General features: G+C 37.6%; 2 protein-coding genes across 3 annotated transcripts in view; one reads left to right on the top strand and one right to left on the bottom strand.

The window, feature by feature from the left end:
- Window positions 1-3,366, top strand: part of LOC146394363 (uncharacterized) — a 28,064-nt gene extending 24,698 nt beyond the window's left edge. Inside the window, exon 3 of the mRNA XM_085009131.1 lies at window positions 1,346-3,366. The gene's annotated coding sequence lies outside the window, so the exon portion shown is untranslated. The remainder of the gene's footprint in view (window positions 1-1,345) is intronic.
- Window positions 2,902-22,993, bottom strand: LOC100624149 (eukaryotic translation initiation factor 2 subunit 3). Of its 2 annotated transcripts, none has more exons than XM_021080929.2 (12): window positions 22,911-22,993; window positions 21,903-21,966; window positions 20,887-21,014; window positions 20,673-20,794; window positions 16,930-17,024; window positions 15,353-15,511; window positions 14,057-14,191; window positions 12,870-13,003; window positions 12,523-12,667; window positions 10,833-11,002; window positions 8,408-8,580; window positions 2,902-3,329 (listed from the first exon to the last, which is right to left on the bottom strand). In XM_021080929.2, exons 1-12 carry the CDS (start codon window positions 22,977-22,979, stop codon window positions 3,266-3,268), a joined length of 1,458 nt encoding a protein of 485 aa, XP_020936588.1. In that variant the 5' UTR covers window positions 22,980-22,993; the 3' UTR covers window positions 2,902-3,265. The 2 variants fall into 2 exon arrangements, with proteins under 2 accessions (XP_020936588.1, XP_005658004.1); XM_005657947.4 differs by having other exon boundaries at window positions 12,909-13,003.
- Window positions 22,994-23,374: the final 381 nt, after the last annotated feature.

Genomic DNA, 23,374 nt, shown 5'->3' with positions numbered 1-23,374 from the left:
ATGCATACTAGTCAAGTTTGTTACTGCTAAGCCATAGTGGTAACACCTGGAAGGAGATCTCAATAGCAATAGAAAGAGCATTACTATAACAAGCAGGTAAAAATAAGAATAAAAGGAACAGAGAAAAAATGTATGAAACAAATTTGAATGACAAAGTTGAAATTTTCTCTCACTGGCAAATCTAAGCAATATCATTCCGTAACAGGAAAATATGCCAAGAGGTGTGTAATTTTATGGTAAAGGGCATAAACTCTGAGCTAGAGTACCTAGGTTTGAATTCTAATTCTATTATTTATTAGCTACGAGACTTGGACAAATTTCTTATCTTCCTTGTGCTTCAGTTTCCTCAGTGGTAAAGTGGGAATAACAGTACCCAGCTAAGCGGGATTTTGAGGCAAATTAATACAGGAGTTCCCATTGTGGCTTGGTGGGTTAAGGACCCAAAGTTGTGGCAAGCTGTGGTGCAGGTCACAGATACAGCTCAGATCCGGTGTTACTGTGGCTGTGCTGCACCCTCAGCATATGGAAGTTCCCAGGTTAGGGGTCAAATTGTGACCTATGCCACAGACACATGCATGTGGGATCCAACCTGCATCTGTGACCTACACCACAGATCATGGCAACGGTGGATCCTTATCCTACTGAGTGAGGTCAGGGATCGAACCTGAGTCCTCTTGCATACTGGTCCAGTTTGTTACCACTGAGCCACAACAGGAAATCCCAGATTATAGGAATTCTTAATATGAAATTTATGAAAGGCTCCAGTGGCATTGTGAGGCTACGGAAAACTTAAGACTTAAATGAATTTTTTGGGGGAGTTAACTGTTTTGTTCTTAAATTTATGACCTATACTCTCCAACAGCCTAAATAGTAATAGACTTAATACTTTTAAAAAATCAATATTTAAGTGTCCCAACCTATGATATCTCAAATGGTTTTTTTGTTTGTTTTGTCTTTTTTTTTTTTTTTTTTTTTTTGCCTTTTCTAGGGCCGCTCCCTCAGCATATGGATGTTCCCTGGCCAGGGGTCTGTCTAATCAGAGCTGCAGCCACCAGCCTATGCCAGTCACAGCAATGTGGGATCAGAGCCGCATCTGTGATCTACCCCACAGGCTCACGGAAACATTGGATCCTTAACCCACTGAGCAAGGCCAGGCAGGGATCGAACCCACAACCTCATGGTTCCTAGTTGGATTCATTAACCAGTGCACCATGACAGGAACTCATAAAATGGTCACTTTTTTAAACATGACTGGCTATTGAGCAAATCAATTCAATGTATGAGAGCTAAGTAAAATTACATAACTTACAGTATGTTATCAGTACCTTGTCTTTTTTGTTTTTAGAGCCTCATTACATGTGTAGCATATTGGAGTTCCCAGGCTAGGGACTGAGTTGGAGCTGCAGCTCCAGGCCTACACCACAGCACAACTCTGGATCCAAGCTTCACCTGCATCTCATGCCACAGCTTGTGGGAACCCTGGATGTTTACCCCCGAGTGAGGCCCAGGGATCGAAACTGCATCCTCATGGAGATAAGGTCAGGTTCTTAAACTGATGAGCCACAATGGGAACTCTAGTATCTTGTCTTCTGCAAGCTCTTATCTTTTTCACATGTGGTTTAAAATCATCAATATGCCAAATTTTACAACTATTAATAATTTATTTTTTAAAAAAATATTTAATAATTCTACATTTACTTTTTTAAATCTATTTTTTCCACTGTGTGGCATGGGGGCCAAGTTACACTTACATGTACACATTTTTTCCCACCATTTGTTCTGTCACAATCTAGTTATCTAGACAGTTCTCAATGCTACTCAGCAGGATCTCATTGTAAATCCATTCCAAGTGGTATCCGATAACCCCAAGCTCCCAATCCCTTCCACTCCCTCTCTCTCCCCTGGGGTGGCCACAAGACTATTCTCCAAGTCCATGATTTTCTTTTCTGTGTAAATGCTCATTTGTGCTATATATTAGATTCCAGTTATAAGTGAAATCATATGGTTTTTGTCTTTCTCTTTGACTTATTTCACTGAGTATGAGAGTCTCTAGTTCCATCCATGTTGCTATAAATGGTATTGTCTTTCTTTTTTATGGCTGAGTAGTATTCCATAGTGTATATGTACTTCTTCCTAATCCAATCATCTGTCGATGGACATTTGGGTTGTTTACATGTCTTGGATATTGTGAATAGTGCTGCAATGAACATGCAGGTACATGTGTCTCTTTTAAGTAGAGTTTTGTCCGCATATATGCCCAAGAGTGGGATTGCGGGGTCATATGGAAGTTCTATGTATAGATTTCTAAGGTATCGCCAAACGGTTCTCCATAGTGGCTGTACCAGCTTACATTCCCACCAACAGTGCAGGAGGGTTTTTCTCCACACCCTCTCCAGCATTTGTACAACTATTAATATTAATAATTTCTAACGAAGATTTTAGAGAAAAAAATACTTGCTACTTGATAGAAAAAATTACTATTAGAATCCATATTACATTAACTGAACTAGGATATAACATAAAGTAAGGATCCGAAACTTCTTTGTTAGTTACGTAGGATTATTTGGTAAAACAGTATTTTCTGGTTGAGAATGACTGCTGGGTTTAGAATGAATGAATGAAAAACAAATACAGGGCATTGTAAGAGAGAGGTTAAGTAAAACTGACTTAAGTTTCTTTCTTAGGTCTAGGAACGGAGTAAGTGGAAAGTTCTGTTCGTGTAAATGAGCATACGCTCTAAAAGGGTAATTTAATTTGAACCTATTAATTTTCATTCTAAATTTTGAGAAGTCAACATAATATGTAGAGTAAAAAGGAAATCTGGTTTTCGAGGAGACTTTGTGTCTTCAGGTTTTGACTGGTAAAATAAACTTCCAGGCCCAGAAACACTCAGACAAATCATGAAAAAATAAGAGAAAAATTTTATTTCAAACATGTTCAATGGTTATGTATGCTATATAGCAAAACTTAGTTGTAACAGCAGTCACATTTCAAATCTGAATTAAGGCATAAATGTGAAACTGTTTACCAATCAATGATCAATTTCTGCTAAAATGTGGATTAAATCCATCAATATACCAATCCTGACATTTATTATAGACCTATTAATTACTTTAATAATAGAGGCTAATTTTCATCAGAAGAAAATGAAAATAACTTTACAGCTTCTAACAACAGCTTCTCCAGTATTACTCTGACATTATATCCCCAGGTTGTTAAAGAAAAATTCTGACTTTATCCAACTGTATTATGTAACTGATAATCTTCAGTCATCATCTACTGTTGGCTTGATGGTTACTCCTCTTCTTATCTGACCCCAACCAATTAAACTGCAAAATGAAAATAAAATATATCATGAATTTTAAATCCATTTCATTAGCATTAATACAAAATCTTTTTTTTTTTTTGTCTTTTCTAGGGCCGCTCTCCAGCAGCATATGGAGGTTCCCAGGCTAGGGGTCTAATTGGAGCTGTAGCCACCAGCCTACACCACAGCTACAGCAACGCAGGATCCGAGCCGCATCTGCGACCTACACCACAGCTTACGGCAACGCCGGATCGTTAACCCACTGAGCAAGGGTAGGGATCAAACCTGCAACCTCATGGTTCCTAGTCGGATTCGTTAACCACTGTGCCATGACGGGAACTCACCAAAATCTTGACATAACTGATTTTACTACTCTTTCCTCTTACAGTCAAACTTGTGTCCACAACATGGTCTTTTATAAAAGAAGTCTGTATTGCTTTCTTAGATTTTAGAGCCTTATACTTGGATTTGGCTAGCCCAAATTACAAGAAAGGCAAAGAAAAGCATATCATAAACATGCTCACATTTCTCTAAAAAAATAATATAATACCTACCCATTGAGAACCTCAAATAAAAGCACTTTGGGTCCGCTAAGGAATGATATCAATGGACAAAACACATCAACTTAATTTAAAAATAACAAAAACAAAACAAAAAACCCACACACCTCATTATAAATCCTTTTTTTCCTTGAGAAAAATTTCTTTGACAGTAACTCATATTATAATGGCTTTGAAGGGAAAAAGGTGGAGAGAAAGAAGTGAAGAAATAGAACAGATAGTTAAAAATACTTTTCTCAGAGAATGACCAGACTGGATATTTCAACTTTACGTTATAAAACACAACACAGTAAATATGGGTAAAAACTACAATTCTAAAGAATGTAAGGGAAGAAGAAGGTTAGCAAAAATGGGTTGGCTGAAGATTCCACTCCTGCTTTACTACAGAACTATTAGGAACATGACATCTGACTAAAGCAGTTTTATGGATCTGCAGTAGCCTAGCAAATGCTAAACAAAAAAAAGCTAGTCTCATAATTGAAGGAAGTTTTGTGGCCCTACTCATCCAGTGAGTACAAGCAAGAGAAAGTCAACCAATGTCCAACTCTTTCCATTGGACAAAAGGAAAGGACTAGAACTTGTTTTCAAAGTTCTGGCTTGTTTGAGGGCTGCACAAGGGACTGGTTTCTGTCTTGCCTGACTAAAGAATACCTGGAGAACTGAAGCATGGTTGCATAACAGGTTTAAGATTGCTCAAAGCAGCAATGTGAGACCAGGTGAGTAAAAGCTTCAGAGGGACTATACACTGAGGCTGACTGAGCAGAGGGATACAGTAAAATGGGGTCACAAGAGTAAACTAAGATATATAAAATAATTGTGTATATAGGAAAACTGAACAAAAGGACACAGTTCCAGGGAAAATGCATACCCAGGAAGGCCTCAGAAGACCACAACCTTTCATACTGGATTGATCAGTGAAGGTCTTCTAAGTGAAGCCAGTGTTCAAAAGACTGGGAAAAATGGCTCTTTCGTTTTTTCCTTTAAATACACAATTTGATTGGTTGACTGACAGTGTGATTTTTAGGGCTGCACCCAGGGCACATGGAGGTTTCCCAGGCTACAGGTCAAAATGGAGCTGCAGCCAAGCCTCATCTTTGACCTATGTCACAGCTCAGGCCAACACCGGATCCTTAACCCACTGAGCAAGGCCAGGGATCGAACCTGCATCCTCATGGACACTAGTCAAGATTTGTTTCCACTGCACTACAATGGGAACTCCCTAAATACCCAATTTTAAATAAAAGATCACAAGACTTATAAAGAAAAAGTGGAACATGAACGTGGTCCATAAGAGACTGAAATACCTATGTACCCAACCTATAGATTCAGAGGCCTCATACTCAATTGAGAAAAACTTTAAGAGAACTGTTTTAAATACTTTCAAAGAGCTAAAATGCAGGAGAAATAAAGATATAAATAAGGAAGATGACATACGAACAAAATAAGAATTAAAGAGAATTTATGAAAAAACTAAAGAGAAATGATGAAGCTGAAAAATACAAGGACAATAGTAAAATTCACTAGATTAATAAATAGCAGATTGCAAATTATCCACAAACAGATAACAAATCCTGAAGACAGGTCATCTGAAATTACTGAGTCTTGAAAAAAAAAGAAAAAACAATGAAGAAAACTAAACATCGGAGTTCCCATCATGGCTCAGTGGTTAGCAAAGCTGACTAGGAACCATGAGTGGCAGGTTGGATCCCTGGCCTTGCTCAGTGTTTAAGGATCTGGAATTGCCATGAGCTGTGGTGTAGGTTGCAGATGCGTGTCAGATCTGGCGTTGCTGTGGCTGTGGAGTAGGCCGGCAGCTACAGCTCCGATTAGACCCCTAGCTGGGAACCTCCATATGCTGTGGGAGCGGCCCTAGAAAAGGCAAGACAGGGGGAAAAAAAAAAAAGAAAACATCAACTGAAGAAGTTACAGACACCAGGAGGATCAATACATGTATTGGGGGGAAAGGAGAAGACAAGGCAGAGATTATTTGAATAAACAATGGCTCAGAAAGTTTATGAATGTATTCAAAAAGCTAAAGCTTCAACTAGCATAACCCAAAGAGAACCATATAAAGAGACACTGTGATCTAACTATGCAAGTCAAAGAGAAGGATAGACTTAAAAATAGCACGAGAAAAAAAAAATTATAACAGAACTTTCATAAAATCATCAATGGTCTTCTTAGCAGATACTAGCAGGCCAAAGGACAGTGGGATGATATATTCAAAATGAAGGAAATTTTTTGCACATCAATCTAGAAATTTTACTTAAAAAATTGCTTTTGGAGCTCCCTCTGTGGCACAGTGGGTTAAGGATCCAGTGCTATCACAGTTGTGGCTCTGAATAGATCCCTGGCTGGGAACTTCCATCTCTCTCTCTCTCTCTCTCTCTCTCTCTCACACACACACACACACACACACACACACACACACACACACACACGGAAAAAAGAAAAAAAGGAAAAAATGAAGACTTCCAGAGATAAAAGCTGAGCAAATTCATTATCCCTACCCCTCCTTTTAAAGAGATACTACAGATAATCCTTTAAGTTGAATTGAAAAGGTAATACACAGCAAAATAAAGCCCTATGAAAATATAATACTTGTTAAAGTAAAATCCACAGAAATGTTAGTAACCTGTAGTATTTAATTTTGTTGCATAGGAGAAAAATGACAAAAACACAGGAAGTAATGACAAATCTATACAAGAAGATACACAATATGCAAAGATGTAATTTGTTTATTGATAGCAGTAAATGCATGAATAAATTTAAAGAGTAAGCTATTACTGTACTTAAGTCAAGCTGTTACTAGTTTTAAATAGAATGTTTTAATGCTAAAATATAATATGTAATCCCGTGATAACAACAACAAATATATAGAAAATACACAAAAGGAATTCCTGCTGTGGTGCAATTGGATCAGGGGCACCTCCAGAGCACGAGGATACAGGGTCAATCCCTGGCCAGCAGAGTGGTAAAAGATGTGGCATTGCTACAGCCATGGATGGGATCTGATCCCTAACATATGGGAACATCATATGCCCTGAGGTGGCCAAATTAAAAAAATTAAATTTTAAAAAAGTAAGGAAACACACGAAAGAAAATGATGTGGTGATTTCAAAAGAACACAGGAATAAGGGTGAAGAAAACCTTGGCCAATATGGATCATGAGCATCAAAATAAATACAATCAGTAATGTTCATAATCAACTAAGTAAATATTTTTGAGTGTGCATTACAATATCTAAATAAGTAAATAATATGAAAAGAAGAAATGCTGAATGATAAATGTAAACTTATGCTATCCCCAAAGTGAAGATCAATTCAAGTACAAAAAATCAAGTGAGAAAGGGGTAAGGGCAATTCAATAAGAAGCAGGCTACTTGCAGTCAAGACTGTTTCCCCATAGACTTGTTTATTAGTGCAAGCATAAAAAGAAACTTCATAAGAGAAAAATCACATGCCTTGATTATATAAACAAAATTGGCCTCACCAATTAGATGTAGCCAGGTTCTGTATGCACTGGTGATTGCTGATAGTGACACAACACAAACTATTTAGCATTCTAGTCCATAATAAAAATCTAATAAAAATATCAAACTCAAACTGAAGAAGATTCTATAAATTAACTGGCTAGTTCAAATTTTAGTTCATGTTAAAACAAAAAGGTTAAAAATCTATCTACCATAATAAAGAGACCATAGGAACATGAAAAGGAAGTGAAATGTGTTATCCTGGGTTGGAGCAAACAAAATGTAATAAAGGACAACGTTGGAGTTCCTGTTGTGGCACAGCAGAAATGAATCCAACTAGGATCCATGAGGAAGTGGGTTTGATCCCTGGCCTCACTCAGTGGGTTAAGGACCTGGCATTGCTGTGAGCTGTGGTGTAGGTCGCAGATGTGGCTCAGATCCCGTGCTGGCGTCTACAGCTCTGATTGGATCCCTAGCCTGGGAACCTCCACATGCTGTGGGTGTGGTCCTAAAACGAGAATGAATGAATGAAGGAACTGAATGAGTGACAATGTTGAGATGGGTATCAAAATTGGAATGAGGAGATCGGGTTTTGGATTTTATCAATGTTAAGTTTCTTGAGTTATTTCTATAAGAGGGTATTCTTATTCTAGGAAAACAAACTCTGAAACATTAAGAACTCTAGATTATGCAAACTACTCAGTGGCTTAGAAAAAATAAATGTGTATGCTTATACATGTGCACATGTAATAAATAGTATGAATAGTGTATGTATATAAAAAGTCAAAGAAAACTGAAATACTATTTCTGAATCATTTGATTTTATATAGATTCTGTCTTAAACTAAAGTGAAAGCCAGCTGCAATACATGGAGTAAAAAAGTAAGCTTTACAAATCAAGAGTTGGAAACACAGGTTTTAGTTATCCAAATACAGAGCTGAGAATTAAAGCCTTAAGCACTGAATTCAAAGTATGTTTGTGTTTGTATGTGCATTATCAAGAACTAGTGCACCACAAGTAAATATGACATTCCTCTTAAATTAAAAGCAGCAAAGCCAACCAACTTACCGCCAATGTTTCTCAACTCTTCGGCTTAGGGCTATTTTTTCTCCCACTTCTGTGCACACAGGATTAGTGAGAACTATTTTGCCCAAATCAGCCTTGACTGCACTAACTCTTCCACCTGTTGAGAGGGATCCTATGTTCACCATAAGCACTTCATTCTTAGACAGCTTCTGCACCTATGGAAATAGATTAAGAAAGAATAAACACTTAAATTAAGAAAATGCTTTGCAAAGTACAGTGAGAATTGGAGAGTTCCTATCGTGGCTCAGTGGTTAACAAATCTGACTAGGAACCATGAGGTTGCAGGTTCAATCCCTGGCCTTGCTCAGTGGGTTGGGGATCCAGCAGCATTGCTGTGAGCTGTGGTGTAGGTCACAGACGCGGCTCGGATTCTGCATTGCTGTGGCTCTGGCATAGGCTGGTGGCTCCGGCTCTGATTAGACCCCTAGGCCTGGGAATTTCCATATGCTGAGGGAGCGTCCCAAGAAATGGCAAAAAGACAAAAAATAAATAAATAAATAAATACAGTGAGAATTTACAAAATAACTTCTGGAGATAAGTAAGCTATGAAGGAAAAAAAATTCTGCAGAAATTACATTATAATTTGAACTATATACATATACAAGTGTTAAATAATTATTTAGCATTTACCTAACATACACAAAGTCTAATTCTAAGCTACTTAGCATGGCACAGATCAATGAAACTTAAAATTCTAAAGAACTTATGGCAAAAATAATTTACAAAATTTCCTAAAAAGGGCAGCAAGACAAAAACACAATACATAGCTAACTGGTTTCTGAAGATCTAATTTGGTTCATGTAATATAACTAGGTACTTAAACTTCCTGGCCTCTGTAAAAATGGATAACACCTACTACCTAATTATTGGCCGTTATACTGCCGTTTGCTGCTGTCTACATTTACGACCTCAGATCAAAATTCAGATAAGTGTTTTTAAAGACTTTATGTTTCCTTAAATTACTAAGGAAAATAAATATTAAAGCAACTCCAAAAAAATGACAAATACAAATTTATAAGCACACATTCAAATCAATCTCTTTCCTACTGCTTTTCTCATGACCGTACTTTTTTCCTAACATAAAAAAAAACTTATGACCAGGAGTTCCTGTCATGGCTCCGTGGTTAACGAATCCGACTAGGAACCATGAGCCATGCTCAAAGGGTTAAGGATCGGGTGTTGCCATGAGCTGTGGTATGGGTCACAGATGTGGCCTGGATCCCACGTTGCTGTGGCTGTCGGGTAGGCTGGCAGCTACAACACCAATTCTATCTCTAGCCTGGGAACCTCCATATGCTGCAGTTGCAGTCCTAGAAAAGACAAAAAAAAAAAAAAATTTATGACCACATATATACACACACACACACAATTTTAAGTACTATAATGGGAATATGCTCAAAAAAAGAAATGTGAAATTTTAAGCACAAAATCAACCAATAATAAGGTCTAAAGAAAAAGTAGAGAATAGAATCCCACAATGATAATGCCACACAAAGGAGACTTTGTTACTATAAAAAGCAATGTTAAAATGTCCATATTGAATTCCCTGTGGCAGAGTGAGTTAAGGATCCAGCACTGTCACAGCTGTAGCTCTGGTTACAGCTATGGTGCGGGTTCCATCTCTGGCCCAAGAACTTCTACATGCCCTGGATGCCACCAAAAAAAAAAAAAAAGTCAGTATAGAATTCCACAGAATTTTGCTGTTTCTCTCACCAAGCTTAGTCTATCTTCAGATCTCTTAACGTCAAAATACACATTATACACCCCATTCCTTTTTGTCATTTTTCCTGTAACAATATGAAAATAACTTAAGATAACAACTCTGAAAAGTGAAACTGCTCAGTGTTTACCAATTTATACTTTCTCGAAAAGTATTAAGGGCTTACTCCAGTGTATCTCTGCCAACAAAACCTTACTTTTTTTTTTTTTTTTTTTTTTTTTGTCTTTTTAGTGCCACACTAGCAGCATAGGGAGGTTCCCAGGATAGGGGGTCCAATCAGAGCTGTAGCTGCTGGCCCAACACCACAGCCACAGCAATGCAAGATCTGAGCAATGTCTTCAACCTACACCATAGCTGATGGCAATACAAGATCCTTAACCTACAGAGCAAGGCCGGGGATCGAACCTTTGTCTTCATGGACACTAGCCGAGTTCATTAACCGCTGAGCCACAGCAGGAACTACTACTTTTTTAAATTCATTTGTATACTAGAAGTATTACATCTTTGCCATATATGCCACAATCATTTTTTCCATTAAAAAAAAAATGAAACTCTGGCTTGGTTTATTGCTGATTGCTACATATTTCCCTTTTTCATGTAATTCCACTGTCACTACAATAGACTGTAATTAAAACTAGTTGAAATGTGATATGTTGTCTGTGTTTTTCAGTATCAAAAAGCATTTACCTTTGCTGCTTTTTTGTCTCCTTCAGTACGTACACCAAGAAGCCGTCTAAGTAGGAAATAGGAAATTTCCAATTCTGTGAAGATCTCTGGTAAAGCTCCAACTGCACCAAGCACCTGTCCCACCATTCTGTCAGCCCGGCACAAAGTGGGGTCAATTTTTGTTCCAACTCCTAATATAAGATATAAATATTACAAACTCTAATTTGTTCTTTCTTTTTGGCTATGTCCTTGGCACATCAAGGTTCCCCGGGCAGGGATCAAACCTGTGCCACAGCAGTGACCCAAGCTGCTCTGGTGACACATGCTAGACTTTAACACCGTAAGAAAACTCTCCAAGTTGTTATTTCTTAAAAAGCCTGCAAAGATAAGACTGCCCCACCAGCACACATATACATTTTAACCCAGTTTACCCATGCCATGTAACAGCTACATAATCAAAATCCCATACAATTCCAATTAAAATTGTTTTATCTTAAAAAAAAAAAAAAAAAGGGAACAATGGAAACAAATGTTGCTGGAAATTTAAAAAGAGTAAGATCCTCTTAATTTAAAATTATAAATAAAGGCAAATGAATTTTATTTAAAATAGCATGTATAAAGATTTAAAAGTACAAAGTTCATAGTGACTATGTACTTTGTAGAAGACAGACGGATAATTGTTAATAGTGGATGGCAGGTATATAGGGATGCCATTACACTATTCTAATTATATGTTTATACACTGGTATAATAAAAAGTTACAGAAAATGTTTTCTAAATTTCCTTGTCCATAAAAAAGTAAACCGGAGTTCCTGTAGTGGCGCAGTGAAAACGAATGTGACTAGGAATCATGAGGCTGTGGGATTGATCCCTGGCCTCGCTCAGTGGATTAAGTATCCAGCATTGCCATGTAGGTCAAAGATGCAGCTCGGATCTGGCGTTGCTGTGGCTGTGGAGTAAGTGGGCAGCTACAGCTCTGATTAGACCACTAGCTGGGGAATCTCCACATGCTGCGGATGTGGCCCTAGAAAAGAAAGACAAATCAAAAATCAAAAAAACAAATAAACCGCCCCCCAAAATCATATATAGAAAATAACAGGGAGTTCTGGTAGCTCAGTGGTTAACGAATCCAAGGAGGAACCATGAGGTTTCAGGGTTGATCCCAGGCCTCCCTCAGAGGGTTAAGGAGCCATCGTTGCCATGAGCTTGTGGTGTAGATTGCAGACTTGGCTCAGATCCTGCATTGCTGTGGCTCTGGTGTAGGCCGGCGGCTGCAGTTCTGATTAGACCCCTAGCCTGGGAACCTCCATATGCTGTGTGTACGGCTCTATAAAGAGAAGACAAAGACAAAAAAAGAAAAAGAGAAGGAAAATAATAAACCTGTGAGCAATTTCCCACTTGAAGAATTCACATAAAAAGCAACTGAGAACACTACAAATAAAACATTTTATGTTAACTCATAAAACTGTTACCAAACTTTTCCTATGCATGAACCTAAAATGTTCTTTATGTATAAAATATTTTTAATAAACATATAATACTTTATAATCTATAATAAACAATTCAACCACATGCACACATGACCACCCCACTCCTTCATATTCTGTTAAAATATCTAACCAGAGATATGAACTCTTAGAAAATCCATTTCACATGGAAGTGACATGAACAGGTACTAACAAAATCTTACAGATGTAAGTGAAACCCTTACCAATAAGACCCCCTGGAGCAGCATACTGAAGATCATTGTGTTCCGCAAAAAGTGAGACAATTTTTGAAAAGATTGGTTTACACATGAGTTTTCCTTCACAATCTTTGGAAACGATACCAGGTCTGACTTCTATCTCCTGGCCCACCTGAAACATGAGTAATTAAAACATGTGGGAAAACACAATTACCATTTATAGGTAAAGAATTCTAATTGGTAAATTGCTAAATACAACCACCACTCAATTATCTAGCAGTAACCTACAACATAAGTATGATTAAAAAACATTTAAAATATAAAATAGTAAAGAAAATTTGTTTTAAAAGTTAACTTTGAGATTTCATTTTTACCATACTTTTCTGATTCAGAAGTGTCAAAATCAAGTTCACCTTTAATACTCCTTTTAAAATACTACCACCGGCCACACCACCTTTAAGATCATCAACCTCACAGCCAGGTTTGTTGACATCAAAGGACCTAATAACTGGGATGGGGAAGAAAGAAAAGAAACCATAAAGCTCATCCTGTTAACTTAAACAGGGCATTTATTTAAGTTAGGTTTTGGGGGTTTTTTCCACCTAAGAAAAAAAACCAGTCATTTAAAAGACTGTACAAATATTATCTGCTTATGTGCTTATGGGAACAAAGAGATGTTTGGAAAAACATATGTCATCAGTGCTATAGGACTGAATTTTTCTTTTATATACTTTTATATTAAATTTATGTAATAAAAATTTAGTTTTAAAACTGCAAAATAATTCTTGGACTATGTGACCTGCAAGAAGTACAGTGACACCTAACAGAGACTGTGCTTCCCAATCACTCAAAAACTTTCCATAAAACACACACAAGACCCAGATGAGTGCCCAGAAAGGCTGATATTTTTAATGAACTGGTGTAAAAGAACCATAAACTTAATTTTATTAATGTTGGTATTGTAAAACTTAAGATAAAAGGAACATGAAAATCTTTACTACCTCCCCATAAACAACACTATACCACCTTAATCTTGATCACATATCATATATAAAGCAAAAAAAAAGAAATAAATGTTCCTCTTTTATATAGAATTCTATTCTTCAACCAACCTAGCACTGCCAATATAATCTTAGACTCAATCTGTCTTTTTTTGTGGTCTTTTAGAGCCACAACCACAGCACATGGAGGTTCCCATGTATGATCTGAGCTCCACCTGTGACGTACATCATGGCTCATGACAATGCTGAATCTGCAACTCACTGAGCAAGGGTAGGGGTCGAACCCACATCCTCGGGGATACCAGACAGGTTGCTTAACTGCTGAGCCACAATGGGAACTCCCAATCTATCTTATAATACATAAACTTTCAATTCTACTGAAATGGAATGCTGCCCTGGTTCTCATAAACTCATTCCTTATTTAAAAATCCAAACACAAGATTATAATTTATCATCTTTGTGCAAACAACAAATAATAAAAAATACCCTTAAAAGCAAATTACAAACATTTTGAAAAAAGACTGAGTCAGCAATTAAAAGGCAATAGTTTAAGTCCTTACCAATAAGTCGAGGTTCTGAAGTAAAGTCTCTTAGAGGTACTGGAATTTTCTTTACAATATACTCACAGACAACTTCAATATTATATTTCAACTGAGCAGAAATTGGAATAATAGGCGCGCCTTCTGCTACTGTACCTACATGACAAAATTCAAAAGATAAAATTCATCACTTTTAAAGAATCTGTTCTATACATCACCAGAGATTACTAAAATAGATACTGGCATCCCTACACAAATGTGAGAAAACTATGGAGCGCTATCATCCTGTCTAGAAGGATTACAATTTTTTTTTTGCCCTCTAATTAAATCTCAGACAAGATTTATATAAAACTGACCTAATAGTTGCTTGGCATAACTCTTCCTGTTCTACATCAGAAAATCTGGCTAATAAAGCCAGCTTTCTAACAAGTAAGAAAGTAAAATATCAAAAACAATATACATCAGGGAGTCCCATCATGGATCAGCAGTTAATGAACCCAACTAGTATCCATGAGGACACAGGTTCAATCCCTGGCCTTGCTCAGTGGGTTAAGGATCCTGCACTGCTGTGGCTGTGGTATAGGCTGGCAGTTGCAGCTCTGATTCGAACCCTAGCCTGGGAACCTCCATGTGGGTGAGGACAGCCCTTAAAAAAAGGAAAAGAACAGAAAAAAAAGCATCATGTCTTGCTGAAAATGAACATAAAGAAAACAATGTTCTAGAAAAAGGGACACTAAAGATGAAAGAAGTCACTTTTAGTTGCAATCCTGGAAACAGATACAAAGATTTGACTCTGAATAATTAGAAAATAAACTTACAAAAAAGATGCTTTCATTCATTTTACTACCACCTGGGAAATAATTTTTTAAACATCTGACTGGTGCTCACCTTGGCAGCATATATACTAGATATTGTACTGATTCAGGGAATATTAATATAGTTTCCATGTAAAGATGACACTCAAACTAAAATGTTCCATGTTTTTACTACTGTGACAAGTAATTTTTATAGAGTTAAAAACAACAACAACAAGGAATGTGTTTCCATTTGGAAGAAACCCAACTGGAACATTCATAGCATGTAACTTCTCTTCTACATAACACATGTTTTCAGTGTATCAAACTCATATTTACTACCTCTATCATCAGGCTAAAACTAGCAAAAGCATTAAGTAAGCACTGAGGAAAAGTGGACTTACAATCCATACATATACTTTGTTATTATTTGTAATTAGTATCAAAATAATTATATTAACAAAGAGATTAAATGCTTCTCAAAGGTTGTTTCATACATTTCTTGAATACTACAACATGTTACCTTGTACAAATGCAAGAATCTGTTCATACTGTTCTTTAGCCTGACTTTCTTTTACCAAATCAATTTTATTTTGTAGAATCAATATGTGTTTCAGCTTCATAATTTCTATGGCAGCCAAGTGTTCAGAAGTCTGAGGTTGAGGACAGGATTCATTACCAGCTAAATTGATGACAAAGAATTAAAACACAAACAAGATGAGTAATAAGAATCAGTCAGCACTTAAAAAAGAGACTTCTGGATATCTTAAAGCAAATTCTTGGACACCACTGCCAAGTCTTTTTGTGTGCCCATTTAAATTCCATGATTGACTTCTTCCTCTTCCTGGCCTTAAGCACCACGCTTAAAGTCAATTAATTTGGCTTCTTTCAGTCTATGCAAGGTATTTATTCAGGTATGACACATTACCCTCTGATTCTGTCCAGCTCCAGAATACTGAAGAATAGAAAAGTTGCTTAATGTAGTCTATGATTTGTAATTATCCAACCACAAATACAGACAACCACAAAGATGGCTCAATGATACCCATCTTCTGGCATTCACACCCCTGTGAAACTCTCCCTTTTAAAGGATCTAATGGAAGGGATCTAATGACATCTAACAAAGAGAAAACTGCAAAAGGGATGGATCATCCTATCAGGTTAGGTTACAAAGACTCGTTTCATAACTGGAAGCTCTTTGTCTCTCTCAAAAGAGCTATTATATCATAAGGACTGATGGGAAACTTATGGAGACCCACATGAAGAGAAACCAAGGCCAGAGAAAACTTTAAAAAAATTGGACTCTAGCTTCAGACAGGTCTTTAAATAACTGTAGTTTCTGCTGATAGATAACACTCATTATGGAACCTGAACTGAACACCAAAACTGATTTGAGTTTTTTTTTGATCAGCAGTATTTTCCATGCAATGTTATACAGTGACGCCGTAAAAGTAATCTCTGCTTCCAAAGAAGACAATAGAAGTTTCAAGTTCAGAACCCTCTTGGACTCTGCCCTATGTGCCTCTCTCTTTGGCTCGCCTTAATTTTATACTTTTTCCTGTAATAAACTGTAAGTATAACATCGTTCAGTGAGATTTCAAAATCTAATTATCAAACTTGACGATTTAGAGAATTCCTTGAATTTGTAGTTGTGTGTCAGAAGCAAAAGTGGTCTTGAGTGGACACAGGGACCTCTAAAACATCTGACTCTAAAATTCACATAAGATTCCAATAACAAAACCTCATGTAAGAAAGCACAACTCTAGTACTGAAAACTTCCACACAGCCCTTGACTTCATTTCACATAAATGAGGTTCTTGTCTTAAAAGTCCCTGTATGTTAGTACTGCAGTGACTAGCTCAGGGATATTTGAAAAATACATTTCCCATGTTCTCCACATACTACCACACCAAAAAAAAAAGAAAAAAAAAATTCTATATAAGACAGTAAGAAAATGCACCACTGTCTTTAAAAAGTAATTTTCCCCCCATACCACTAAGAATTCTGGTAAGATATCATTAGCCTCAGGTTCTCCTTTAAGTTTTCCATCCTGGCCTGGCTCCACAGTGACTATATTAACCCATTTCTGGTATCAATTACCTATTAACAGAAGAGCTGCATCCATCACTGCTGCACCATTCAGCATAGTAGCCATCAAAATATCATGACCAGGACAGTCAACAAAGGAAACATGTCTAATAACCAAGAAATAACAACCAGCTTTAAGATCATTTAACACTTAAACACACAAGTCACATGCTTCTATAAATTTAATCACTCTGAAATAATTTAATCTGGTTGAAAAATAAAGTGGCTATAACACTGATGCTTCCAGAATTTTGAAATGAGACTGTTTTAATTTAAGTGACCGAAGATCCATTACAAAACAGATAAAATTAGCTACATACACACATAACTTATCCAAAAACAGGCTTTATTAAGCTTGAGAAAACACACACATTGTTGAGATATATTATCTCTGGGTCAGCAGTCTGTCTTTCCACCCTTCTAGCAGATCTTTGTAGATCACTTTTTTTTTTTTTTTTTTTTTTTGGTCTTTTTGCCATTTCTTGGGCCACTCCCACGGCATACGGAGGTTCCCAGGTTAGAGGTCAAATTGGAGCTGTAGCCACTGCCCTACGCCAGAGCCACAGCAACGTGGGATCCGAGCCGTGTCTGCGACCTACACCACAGCTCATGGCAACGCTGGATCCTTAACCCACTGAGCAAGGGCAGGGATCGAACCTGCAACCTCATGGTTCCTACTCGGATTGGTTAACCACTGCGCCACGACTGGGAACTCCCGTAGATCACTTTTTAAAAAATAACTTTGTTTGTTGTCTTTTTGTCTTTTCTGGGGCCTCACCACAGCATATGGGGTTCCCAGGCTAGGGGTCTAATTGGACCTGTAGCTGCCGGCCTAATCCACAGCTCATGGCGATGCTAGATCCTTAACCCACCCATCAAGGCCAGGGATCAAACCTGCAACCTCACGGTTCCTATTGGATTTGTTAACCACTGAGCCACCGACAGGAACTCCTGTAGATCACTTTTAATTTTATATAATCACCTCAATTTTGATGAACATCTCAACAAACCCCAGGCCCTAAAATTTTGTCTATATTTTCTTCTAGAAGATTTTAGTTTAATACTCCAATGTGTGCATATTTTGAATATGCAATCAAAATGCGTGAGTACAGGCAAATGTCAAAAGAAAGTGTACATTACAAATGCAAAGCATTAGATTTAAATGTAGATTAATTTTTTTGCCTTTAGGCATTCAATTGCTCCAGTACCTGTTTGGTGAAGAGCCGATTCTTCTCTGCTGAACTACTTTTCATACTTTGCCAAAAATCAGTTGGATGGAAATAATTGGGTCTTTTTTGTTTTTTGTTTTTTTGTCTTTTTGCTATTTCTTTGGGCCGCTCCCTCGGCATATGGAGGCTCCCAGACTAGGGGTCGAATCGGAGCTGTAGCCACTGGCCTACGCCAGAGCCACAGCAAAGCAGGGATCCGAGCCCCGTCTGCAACCTACACCACAGCTCACAGCAACGCCGGATCGTTAACCCACTGAGCAAGGGCAGGGACCGAACCCGCAACCTCATGGTTCCTAGTCGGATTCGTTAACCACTGCGTCATGATGGGAACTCCCAGGTCTTTTTTGGGTTCTCTAATTTTTTTCCACTATTCAATGCCTCCCTTCACCCAGCAATACAATCTTTGTCATTGTAGCTACAAACACCTTGAAGTCACATAGACTAATTTTTTGCTATTCACTTTTCAAAGTTCTTGTGGCTACTTCAGTTCATCTTTTGAAATACATTTTAAAATATTTAATCTATATTAACAAAAAAACTTGCTTAGATTTTGATAAGAATTGCATTAAACTTGTGTATCAGTCTAAACAGAATCAGCATCTTTACTGAGTTATCTGTGAACAGAATGTATCTATCTAGATTTTCTTTGACTCCTTTCAGAACTGTGTAATTTTCACAGATTTCTGCATACGTATTGATGGGAGATATCTTCCCCTTTTTGCAATGTCTTTATTTGGTTTGGGGATAGAGTAAAGCTTGCCTCAGGGAATGAGGAAGTATTCTGTCTGTTTCAATTTTCTAAAGAGACTATGTTTGAGATCTAAGTATTTCATATTTTTGAGATTTAAGTAGAGTATTTGAAATTTTGGTTAATATATGTGTTCACTGCTAGTATACAAAAATGCAACTAACTTTTGTGTGTTAACCCTGTAGCTTGCACACCTGTAAATGAAACAAGACTTTCTTCTTTCCAATCTGCATGCCTTTTATTGTTTCTCTCTTCTTCTTTTTTTTTTTTTTTTTGCTTTTTACGGCCACACCCAGAGGATATGGAAGTTCCCAGGCTAGGGGTTGAATCAGAGCTACAGCCACCAGCTTATGCTACATCCACAGCCACACAAGATCTGAGCTGTGTCTGTGACCTATACCACAGCTCATGGGATCCGTAACCCACTGAGCAAGGCCAGGGGTCAAACCTGCATCCTCATGAATCCTAGTTGGGTTCCTTAATTGGTGAGCCACAACAGGACCTCCTTATTATCTCTACTTAAAACAATTTTATTTACACACACACACACAAAACCTTGCTGATTCGGAGAAGAACTGCATTATAACTGCAAACCAATCTGGGCAATCTGAATAGGTTTATATCAATATCAAAAATTCAATTATTAATAATCTTCCCAAACAGGAAGCACTATATAATAGCAGATGAAATACTTCCTCACTCTGTGGGACAAAGTGTTAGCACAGATTTAATTCAATAATGTATAAAATAATCACATGCTACAACCAAGTAGGATTTAACTCAGGTATGCAAGGCTGATGCAGTATCTGAATATGAATTAATATATGAACTAACCCATCATATAAACAGATTAAAGTAAAATCTTATATTTTATATCAACAGATGCAGAAAGAGCAGATCCAACACCCAATCATAAAAACAGTTATCTCCTCTTACTCACAGAGGGTCACCTTCTCAAACAAAAAAAAGAGTACCTAACAAAATCCTACAGCTAATGCAATGATTAATGGTGAGAAACTAAATGGTCTCCACTAAGATTGGGAAAAAGCAAAGATGGCCTTTTTAACCACTGTTTCTGAACACTGTAATGAAGTCATAGCTAATAAAATAAAAACAAGAAAAAGAAAAAAGGGTATTCGAATTGGAACTGAAGAAATAAAACTGTTTTTGTTTGCAAAGGAAATGACCTAAAGTGGAAAAACTGGAGGCAACCAAAAACTCTTGGAACCAGTAAGTGATTAAGGAAAGATTCGAAATTAATTAATTAATACAAAAGTCAATCACTTTCCTAAAGGGAAGCAATGGACAAGTGGAATTTGAAATTAAAAACACAAATCATAGGAGTTTCCTGGTGACTCCGTGGGTCAAGAAACCAGCATTGTCACTGCTTGGTGCAGATGTGATCCCTGGCCCCAAAACTTTCACATGCCATGGGCATGAACAAAAAATTTTATATAATAAAAATACAAGTCATTTACATTATCCCTAAGAAGAATATACTTGGGTATATATAAATCTAACGAAATACTTATAAGGTCTTTATGAGGAAAACTGCCAAATTCTGATGAAGGAAGCCAAAGAACTAAACAAAGAGATATTCCACATTAGTGAATAGGAAAAGTTATTAGCAAATACAGTCAACTGAAAATCTCTTAGCCAGAAAATGTTTTAGCAAACTACATTCACTTTAAACTCAGGTTTTAATCACTGTTTACTCTGTTAAATAGTTCAACACGCAAAAGATGTTAAAAAAGTATATTTAGCACAAGAATGATCACCTGACTAGTTTGAAGTTCCCTTTGGTTCCTGGAATGTCTGTAGGAAACTCATCAGGTGTACTACTTCCACAAGATCTATAGCATTCTGGCCGAGGACAACTTGCATCATCAAGTTTGTAAATCTAAAAGTTTCAGTGAAAAAAATCAAATCAGTCATCTGAATTATTTGACAATTCAAGTAAAATGGTGTCTCCTTCCACCGAATTCTACATACCTTAGCATTAGCATATCCAAGCTTGATTGTAATATTTCTTTCTAGTTCATTTTTGAATCTAACAGTATGAACTCCAGATATAGCTTTTACAACAGTAGATTTCCCATGGGCAACATGACCAATTGTACCTACAAAGACCAAAAAATACATGTATTTATGCATCCCACTTCACCAAACATTCTACTACAATTAGAAAAATCAAAAGTATAACTCACTGTAAATATTTCAATCCTCAACCAATAGTGATTTCATTTTCCACCCTCTACATACCCTTTTCATCACAAAACTTTCTCTGAAACATGACCAGATTACTTTTCATGCACCTAGAGACATATAAAAAATACTAGTAGAACACTATTTTGACTTCTTAATCTCACAAAATACTAGTTGAAATAAAGATTCATGAGAAACACAAATTTAGCACTCTAAGAAACTTTTCAGTATTCTGACGGAGGTAAACATACCTGAAAATACCATACCAAAAATAAATAAGAGGAATTCATGAAAACCCCAGTTTATAGTAATTAAGTACACATTAAGAGTAATGTTTTATAAATTCTTCATACCTGAATTTTTTTTAGATTTTACTGCTGGTATAGAATAAAAAATATGAGGTTTATAGTCAATCAACTTCTCTAAATTTAAAGTCTCAATTAAGAAACAACAGATAAATTATCCTAATATTCTAAGATTAAACAGCATTAAGATTTTTCATGGCTTGTTAATAACTGAGTTCTTAATGCTGTGTAACAAGAGTTTTCATCTCTTTAATCTTCTGCTAGGTACACATATAGCACATTGTCTCTCTATGTATAGTTGTCATTCCACTCCACCTACTCCTTAAGACAGGAATGGAGAGAAATGTTGCGAGAAATACAGCAGGTGATTTGCTCAGAAGGGCTCAAACGTATTCTTTACGAATTTGAATCCTCCTCTGAATTTGAAATGCACAAGAAGGTATTAAAAATCATATGAGAGAGCAGCCAAGTCATGGGAACTGCATGCAATATTCTCACCTATATTAATTGTGGCTTGTCTGCTAATAACTTCATGTGAGAGTGGCGTCAACCTGGTAACATCCTGCAATGAAACATTTTAGTTTAAACTGAAGCACTCAGGACAAACCAGAACTCTGATTATTTTGCATATGCGGCTTGCCACCACCTATTTAGCTCTCTCTTGTTTTGAAAAACAGTGTTCCTCCAGAAGTTCCCTTAGTGGCTCAGTAGTTAACAATCCTAACAAGGATCCATAAGGATGGGGTTTCATCCCTGGCCTTGCTCAGTAAGTTAATGATCTGATGTTGCTGTGAGCTGTCGTGTATGCAGGCTGCAGATGCAGCTGAGATCTGGGGTTGCTGTGGCTGTGGTGTAGACTGGCTGCTGTAGCTCGGATTTGACCTCTAGCCTAGGAACTTCGCCCTAAAAAGCAAAAAAATAAAGTGTTCTTTCCTTTTAGGAACCCTTTTTTGCAAACTCATAATCTTGGAGCTTACAAGTTGTAAAGGTTCTTTTACATTTAAAAAAAAATTTTTTTTCTGTCTGCACCAAGGCCATACATAAGTTCCCCTTCCCTAGCCAGGGATGGACCCCCATCGCCTCTGCACCCTCCTAAGCCTTTGCTGAGACAAAGCCGGATTCTTACTAAACCCCCGTCTCCCGCCGCACCGCGCCAACTCCCTATACACTCTTATTCCCATTAACTCTAGAAGATTCGGAGGGCCGAAACCCCCAATTTTAGAATTACCATGAAAAGTAAAACAGTCTCTTCCTAGATCCAAAAGGGATCACCCACTCTTCTCCCAGGTATTGGGGGGGTAGACCTATCACTTAACACGATTTTCCAGCGGAAACCTCTGGGAGTTTGCGGTGCCATGATCTAACACCCCCACCCTGCTCAGGGCGCCGCGCTCCAGGCCTTCGTCGTAACCCACGGTCCCGACAGCGTGGGTTTGCCGCTACTCAGTACCTCCTCGGAGGCAAAGTTATCATCACTTCTGGGCACACTCTAGAGAGAAACCTTACCAAGGTAGTGAGATCCTGGCGAGAAAGATGAGGCTGTCCTAGGGTCACACCAGCCTCTCCCGCCGCCATCTTGCGGTGAAAAGAAAGAAGTTTCCGTAGCTGCCTGACTGAACGCAGGTCCTTTCGTGGAGAGGCGGGGCGGTAAGGGCCAGAGGGTCCACTAAGGCTCACGCCTGGGAAAGGAAGATGATAGGTGCGTCAGAGAATGGCTCCGTGGACTTCTTCCCACCTGAGATTACACCGTGTTTGCAGACAGGCTTACCGTAAAACGCGAGACCGACTCTAAGGATCTAGCGGAAGCGAACTTGTTGGATATTTATGCAGGCAACATTGAGGGCAGCCCCAGTAAAGGACCCTCGCTGGGAGAGTAATGTCAACCAGCATCTTGCTAGCAAAGAAGTAGGCTTCTGGCATTTTTAGCTGGTAGAGTTTCCCAAAGCTGAGGAAACATTTTTGTTTTTGTT

Source organism: Sus scrofa, chromosome Y, assembly GCF_054392235.1.
Source record: "Sus scrofa isolate SSC_HxYL_T2T_F1_AM1 chromosome Y, Sscrofa_HxYL_maternal_Yorkshire_Landrace_v2.0, whole genome shotgun sequence".
In the NCBI taxonomy this organism is placed as follows: Eukaryota; Metazoa; Chordata; class Mammalia; order Artiodactyla; family Suidae; genus Sus; species Sus scrofa.
The sequence above is the reverse complement of the archived record's forward strand: the minus strand, read 5'-3'. Positions and strand labels throughout refer to the sequence as shown.

Bases quoted from the DNA above. Each gene is read 5' to 3' on its own strand.
- LOC100624149 (XM_021080929.2), bottom strand. From the start codon at position 22,979: ATGGCGGCGGGAGAGGCTGGTGTGACCCTAGGACAGCCTCATCTTTCT. The intron at 14,192-15,352 runs GTAACATGTTGT...TTTGTCATGTAG, and splicing joins GATTCTTGCATTTGTACAAG to GTACAGTAGCAGAAGGCGCG. The intron at 8,581-10,832 runs GTAAATGCTTTT...CTATTTCCATAG, and splicing joins GAGACAAAAAAGCAGCAAAG to GTGCAGAAGCTGTCTAAGAA.